Below are 8,124 nucleotides of genomic sequence, written 5' to 3' on the forward strand. Positions count from 1 at the left end.
TTTTGTTCAAAAAACGAGGACTTTATGTGTTAGAAAACCTATTATTTGTTTATGAATGTGAACTTTTTTTTTAGTTACGAAAAAATAACGTTAAATCCTGACAGTAGTGACGAATTTTTAGATGTTAACAATTAAGTTAAAGAATATCGCTAGATGTACATTAGCAACTTCATTAAACCCTTCTTAAATGATTACGGAAGTGGGCAATCCAATTCCACACCACATGTTGGAGGGGGTCCGGGGAATGGTCCATCACTATATAAGCCTCGCGACGTTGAGAGGCTGCATCAGTTCATCCAACACTGGCAACATGAATAAGGTAAAAATATATTAGTCTGTAATTCGTTACTTTACCATCCTTAGTAAAATTTTGAGGACAAATTTGAAACATAAGATGTTCATATTCCATTATATCTCGTGGATAGTCACTATTATAAAGTAGCTATCGTTAATGAATTTTGTATTTTTTATGTTCAAATATTTAAACTGTACGGAATTCGTATATTAGTTCAGATACAGTACTTATCTAACTAGTTTCTACTGTCGTACCTAATGTGGGGTTTACTTGGTAACGGTAATAGTGACAGTTAAAGCTGTAGCAGACACTATGATCGATTTAATAGATATTTTCTGCTGTACGAACAGGATTTTTTGATAGTAGTACTAGTACATCGCTTGTGAAAAGAAATTGCTCGACAGATCTGTCACCTTGAACATTCGCTCAAGAATAAAATTTACTTCAGTAAATTAATAAATATAATTAATAAATAGTATAAATGGTTTTATTTAACTACTGTCCTAATTCTATTTGCGAAATATTTTTCTTTATCTCACTCATGTTACTGGAAAATTGTCACTCTTAAGTCGAGCGGTTAAAAAAAGTAATATAAACACTGAAAAAAATCGATGACAATATAAAGAATATTACGATGTTAAAATAATACAAAGTTCGTCGAAAAAAAATATTTGAAAAGAAAAACAAAATTGTATACTATAAATCAAGAAATTCATTCCATGGTAATAATACAGTTAGAACTTCAACGTATCTCCTTCTTGTAAAAAAAAAAGGCGTATATGGTAAACTATACCCGTTAAACCTGAAAACCTCTTACTCTGTTGTTTTCTTAGTAAACTCATTTTTTAAATAATTCAGCCAACATTTACATTAAAATTGGTTTTATAGAAGGTTTTATTGTTTTAATTGTAAGATAGAAAAACAAGTTTAATTCACAGTATTTATTATAGACAATTTGTTTTTTCCCTCCCAAAAGAACATGTCCGGATTTCTTCTTTTTTTAAATTAAAATTTCACTGTTTCACGGTTCGTCTAGACATCTTTCCTTATTTTTAAAAAACACAAAATAGGAGACACATTTTTCACGTTTTTCTACATACTGTGAGACTTGTCAAAAATTAAGTTTTCATAAAAATATAAGATAGGATACAATTAGAAAAAAATGCTAAAAAAATAAAACATTATTATTTTAAATTTCAAATCATATGTATAATACCAAGGTACATATTTAAAGTAACAATCACTTTGGACGCTGGTCATTTTTCTGATTATCTTGCAATTGCAATATCAGAACATTGTGGCACGGTTAGTGGACCAACTTCTATCCCTCCATCTTCCACCTCCTCGATCATGGCATCAATGATCTATACTTTTTTATTTTTTATTTACGATAGGAATATTTCTGTAAGATTACCATCTTCCTAAAATGAAAAGAAGGGTACGTTTTCGTTGTTCCAAAAGTAGATTCGGAAAATAGCGTGTGAGCTACTATCACAATGAACTGTCTCCTAGCTCTCTTTGCTTTTAGAGGGGTAGAGAAGTATTTGAAGACATTGGTTGGCATACATATACATCAGTAGATATGTTTTCTTTTTATATAGTTTCGCATAACTCACTTTTCTCTTTTCTGAATAGTATCATATCCACTAAATGTGTGAGTAAACAGAATATATTGACTGTTTATGTTGTAGGATTTTTTTTTTATTTATTGATATTTACAACTGTATAAAAAAATACATGTAAATTTGATCATAATGACATAATGATATGATACAGGATGTAGATAAACTACCCAGTAGTAGAACTCTAAAAACAGTTTACAATATAAGGTCACGAGGCCATCTTCTTTTCAGGTGCCTCGGAGGATTGCTAGGAATGGAAGAGGAAGCAAGGTTAGAAACTAGTGGGTTTGGGGTAAACTGGAAAATCACTTGTCTTTTGCACCCTCTCTTCCATATAATTATTTTTTAGATAGTCTTTATGTTTCATCCATGGAACGTTATGACCACGAACAGGGTATGAAATTGTACACTTTATGTCAGTTTTAACCATATTAATGTGAGAATCTTCTTGTGTCAGGTCCATTGGAATGTCGGACTCGAAATTCTGTTTTAAGAAAAGATATTAAGCGATTCTTGTTTTTTTTTTTGTTTTTTTTACATAGATAAACGCTTATTCTGATCCTCTAACAAAAACTTATCCCGAAAAAAGCCTCCGAAGACAGATTACTAAGAACGGAAGGTATCTTCCATCAATGACTACACATTTATCCGATGGAATCGAGTTTATACCTTTTTCTCGGAAAAGGCACCATGAAAAAATGGTTTCGTTCCTTTTTGAATTCCTTCTTTCGCAAATAGAGATAATGGATAAAGAACAATTTCCTAAGTCAGTACACTTTTCAAACCACCCCATTTTAGTAAACCTACCGTTCTAGATAGAGTCATAGGATCTATAGTACTGATATTAATGGCGTGTTTGCTACTTTGATATTTTATATGTAAATTTGATTCCTCGATCCCGATGTACGACATGGCACAATCTCACAAGAGGAAATCATAACAAAAATAAAGGTTTTTTTTTCGCTCTAGCTTATAGTAGGGATTATAATGTAATTCAAACATGGATTAGAAATATCTACATTATTATTATTATTTTAAAGAATTTTGCTATCTTACAAACCACGCTTTTGATTAGAGCATATTTTTATTTTAAAACAAGTTGTTCTTGATATTTATTTAAGTTGATCTTAATATTTATTAAGAACCCATAATATGTGTCTCTTTATTATGTAATATAAATCCTAAAGCTTTAACCCATGAGCATTCTGTATAATGCAAATAGGATATCTCAAACCATGTTTCCTGAAATGAGTGCATTAAAAAAAAAAAAATCTCATCAGCATCAGACATTTATTAGCATAGGTTATAAATAAATGTTTTCATTAATTTGTTGATGAGTTGATTTATAGCCCTGTATATATAAATAAATCTGAATCGCTAAATCACATGAAAAGTGAGGAGTTCAGTACTTGGTAAGGAAGTACTGTTTCTAGACCAACGGTTGTGTGATTTGGTGAGAATCACGCTCGACTGCCAGATTGTTCCCTATTAAGGGAATCCTTATGGGCTTTGGGAAAAATAAGAAATACCAGAAGAATGGAAAACCTTAATATATCCTTTACATAAAAAGGAGTCCAAAACCAATGTTAATAACTATAGAGGAATTTCACTACTATCAGTTACGTATAAGATCTTCTGTTAAGTTCTGCTGAATAGACTGGAATTAAAAATAGATCACAAAATAGGAGAGTACCAAGGGGGCTTTAGAAAAGGAAGGTCCCATTTTATGATGTTGGGTGGATCCTGGAGTGCTACCGAAACCACAGGAATACAGTAGCAGAATAAATAATTATCTCACAGCCAGATTAGAATCCGGGCCCTTGGAGTTTATATCACTGCGTCTTACCACTAAGCTATACCGCTCCCTTACACTACACGCACGTATATCTTACTCTCAATGCAATACTAGCGTAACTGAAAAATCTAAATGTTGAGAAATTTTATTTTTAAAACTCATTCTGGATTGCTATTAAATATAAGTTATTAAATGAAGATGTGAAGATAGTTGACCGTAGATATATAAGAGGAGATGGGGGGGGGGTGCGGTCAGCAGTAACAACACAGATAAACAAACGAATGAAATTAAAATGAAAGTATTAAATGTTGAGTCGCATTGAAGTATTTTTATTTTATGTTAATATTTCATTAAACAAAACTATTAAATCTGATTTACTCGAGAGTAAATGTTTTTGTTTAATTTTAGATATATTGCATTATAGAGTGCGATATGATTAATTGTCAAGCGTATGTTTTGAGTAGAACGTCAATTTTTTTATCTTACGCTGCGTCACAACCGAAAATGAGGAGACTTGGAAAACAAATATTGTCCTCTTATTCAACAATTTTCATTCGAAGTTCCCATATGATATCAAGGAACAAACTTGGTTCCATGTCTGCCTGGCTGCATGGTGTTAAATGTGTTACTGAATATAACAACTATAACTGTTAATAATATGAAATGGTAAAAATTTAGATAGATTCTAAATGGATATCAAATGCTTAAAAATTTAGACTTGGTTTTTATTATAAACTTTAATTTTATTTTAAATTTTTCTATTAGAAATGAAGGATACATACTGATTATTGTTTTATTTCATCACGCCATTATAAATAGTAATCGTTGAAATGAAAAAAAAAATGTATCCCATTTCGCTTAAGCCCTTCCCTCAGAGCTACTACACTTTCACTTTGTCATTCTTGTATACTTAATACTTCCTGCCGACCATCATACGGCTAGTGGGCACTTCCCCCAACACGAGTACACTTTCGTTACAATTAGAAAGTTGTGAAGTAATAGTAAATCGATCAACTTCTTATAAGTCACGTAACAATATTAGATCTTGCTACCAATCTAAATACTTCTGTGGTTAGAGAAAAAAATGACATCAAACAAAAATTACTTAATTAAAAAAAATGTCAGCATGCGGTCTCGTGAATTTGACTTACATGATACAACTTCCCACTGTTGTGTTTCTCACTAACATAAAAATTGTTTCTTTCTTATCATCAATTAAGGAGGATCGGGCTAGTGAAAAACACTTTTTTTAAGGAAAACTTAACCTAAACATTCTGTCTTTTGAGAAAATGTGTATGTAGATAATATTAGTATTCAGCAACGGTATCTGTTGCACCATCCAATGATTTTTATTCAGCCACCAATAATTTAAAAACAGCAAGGTTTTGGAATGGATAAATGAACTCTAAGTTTGTTAGGTATGAATCAATTTTTTTTTTTTATCATAAAAGGTTTTGATCTTTTTTTTCCATCCAAATCTTCAGAAAATATCTAAAAACTACTACCACCCCTTCTCTAGAATGTTATTTTTCATTTTCTTCAGATAAATCTTAATGAATTATCTACTATAAATTAGTCTTAATTACCTATAGAATACAGAACTTGCAAATAATATAATTATATTTTGAGAGGGTAACTTAATATAATGAAAAAAACTTTGCCCAAAGTATTCATCATGAGCGTTATTTGGCATGAGAAAGCAAAATTGCTTTTAGACGACGTAACACGGTACCGAGAAGTTGGTGGAGGGGATTGGTCCTTTATTCAGTGTAAGTTACATTCAAGTGTGCTCTGGGTTTCATCTGTAGATGTAGTCTTCGAATTATTAGTTATAATGCCCAAAATTTCTAAAAATAAAATTCGGAAAGGCCATTTTGTGTTTATTAAAAACACTAATTTTAAGGAATTTTCCACACACTCCAAGAAAATTGAGAAATCCGATCAAAATTTTTGGGAAATTTTAGATTTTAATTTCCTTTCCTTCCGAGATCATCATCATCATCAATCATATCAGTATAATAATGGTACAGTATTAATTTTACCAAATTCCATCTATTGACAATGACCTCATTATGAACCTAGATCATTGATAAACATCTCAACTTATCACAATAGCCCTAATGAAGACCAACATAGAGGGTAGAAACGTCGCCAATCAATATATAGTTGGAAAATGGATTATTTTCCTTTCCAGGAAGTCTGACTCTCTCTGTTAATTAAAATACTTTTTAAACGTTTGTAAAACAAATAATGAAAGGAAAGTTTGACTGAGATAGACAATTTTTTCCCCATTTTTTTAGACTAAATATATTAAAAATTGCAACAAGACCATTGTATTATATAAATATGTAACGTTATGAAAACATAAAAATCAAATAATTAACATGTCTGTGATTATTTCTTTTTAGATCTTCTTCATTTCCTTAGCAAGTATCGTACTGGCAGATGAAATAAAAGAAGAACCAAGTACAAGAACATCACGCGGTATTCTCCTTGGATCAAGGTTAAATACTATTCAGTCATTTGTGATAGTTATGTATTATGAAGAAATTTTAGTCCAATATTAGTAATGTCGAATACTTTTTAATTGATTTCAGTGGATCAGATGGAGGTTATGGTGCATCTTTCTATGGAAAATCGGATGGCTTGAGTTACAGTTCGGATCCTGGCCAGTATGGATTCGGAGGAGGACACTATATTGGTAGCGGAATGTTCCTTGGAACGGAAGGGAGCTACCCAGTACACAGTTTTGGAGATGGCGGCATTGGCAGTCATAATTTTGTAGGACACGCACTTAATGAATACAATCATGGAGGGCTATCTCTTGGAGAGGGAAGTGGTCATCATTTTTCTTTAGGTGGAGTCGGTAGTATCGGCGGTCATAATTTTGTAGGAGGGGATTATGAAAATAGCTATGAGGGAGGCGAGTACAGAGGACACGAAGAAGGCCATGAAGATGGCCATGAAGGAAGCGCCGTTTCATTGAACATTCATGGAGATTCGCATGTTCACGAAACCACCAAAGCTGTACCAGTTCACAAAACTTTGAAAATTCCAGTCCATCATCCTGTACATCAGGCGATAAAAATACCCGTGCCCGTCAAGGTCCCCGTGCCTTATGCCATCCAGATCCCGATCCCAGTCCAGGTCGAAAAGACAGTGAATGTTCCAGTGGAGAAGGTAATACCTTATCCTGTCGAGAAGCCAATACCTTTCAAGGTAGTAAAGAAGGTACCTGTTCCCGTCTCCAAACCATACCCAGTGCCGTATCCAGTGTACAAGGTTAGGTACGTCTATCACACGAAAAAAATTCATCATGGACATCATCACCATGGTCATCATTACTGAACAGAAAAAATATTTATAAGTTGTCTATAAATTGTACATAAATTGTTAATTTTTTGTATATAATATGATTTGTATCAAATATAATTTTAGATCTATGAAAGTAATTCTATTCCCCAATAGTTTTGTATTTAAATGTAAAATCAGTGTAATATTAAGTTTATGAGTCCTAATAACAATCAGAATCAGCTATACGCGGTGGGTTGTAAGAATACCTACTAGTTTCTCAAGAAACTAACCAATTAAATAAAAGTTCATTCAATTTAAAATTTAGTTGAATCTTGTAGTTTGTGTGTTCAAAAAAGTTCATATAATATCATCATAAGATTTTACCCGTTTCAATGTGGCGTCTGAAGAATCTAATATAAGGTATAGTTTTGAAATTTAACCTCAATCATCTGAAAAACAGATGTGCTGAACTAATGATCTACTGGAAGAGTTTCTAGAACTAATATGAAATTGGTGAATGACACAATCTTTCTTGTTTAAATATAACAATTTATTTAACATACAACGACGTTTCGGGGTTATCCCACATCTTCTAGTTGCTGATTAACTATTTTATACATAATGTATAATTGAATCCTTAATTTGTCATTACATGCTAATATTAAAACATATTATTGTCAATTATTAAATAAAAAACTTTTTATAATATCAATTATTATACGTTTTTCAAGGAGAATAATTACCTTCCTGAAGGTTATCTTCCATTATGATAACAACCAAATAGACTATAACAATAATCTCCTACATCTATTACCACAAAGATGAACAATCTAACTAAAATTAATAATTTAGTAAAAAGGCCATGGAAGATTTGGGACTCTTGGTTTTTAAATATTATTTTGTATTGAAAAATGAATTCATCTTATTAATTCAATTTCTTTATTTATTTACTTTAACATTAGTTCATTAACCTTGCAGGCGTTTCTCATTTATAAAACATATGTACGTAAAATCAATTATTTGAGCGGGTATAACAAATGAAATTCCCCTTTATAAAAAAAAAATATGTATGTAATATTTTAATATTCATACGTTTTATTTTGAGAAGATAGAATATA

General features: G+C 31.5%; 1 protein-coding gene across 1 annotated transcript; it reads left to right on the forward strand.

The window, feature by feature from the left end:
- Positions 1 to 298: 298 nt before the first annotated feature.
- Positions 299 to 7,336, forward strand: LOC106679115 (uncharacterized). Its single transcript, XM_014418072.2, has 3 exons — positions 299 to 319; positions 6,121 to 6,215; positions 6,310 to 7,336. The coding sequence occupies exons 1-3, from the start codon at positions 311 to 313 to the stop codon at positions 7,058 to 7,060; spliced, it is 855 nt and encodes a 284-aa protein (XP_014273558.1). The 5' UTR covers positions 299 to 310; the 3' UTR covers positions 7,061 to 7,336.
- Positions 7,337 to 8,124: the final 788 nt, after the last annotated feature.

This window comes from Halyomorpha halys, unplaced genomic scaffold (assembly GCF_000696795.3).
Source record: "Halyomorpha halys isolate HHAL.00 unplaced genomic scaffold, Hhal_1.1 Scaffold177.1, whole genome shotgun sequence".
Taxonomy (NCBI): domain Eukaryota; kingdom Metazoa; phylum Arthropoda; class Insecta; order Hemiptera; family Pentatomidae; genus Halyomorpha; species Halyomorpha halys.

Bases quoted from the DNA above. Each gene is read 5' to 3' on its own strand.
- LOC106679115 (XM_014418072.2), top strand. The intron at 6,216-6,309 runs GTTAAATACTAT...AATTGATTTCAG, and splicing joins GGTATTCTCCTTGGATCAAG to TGGATCAGATGGAGGTTATG.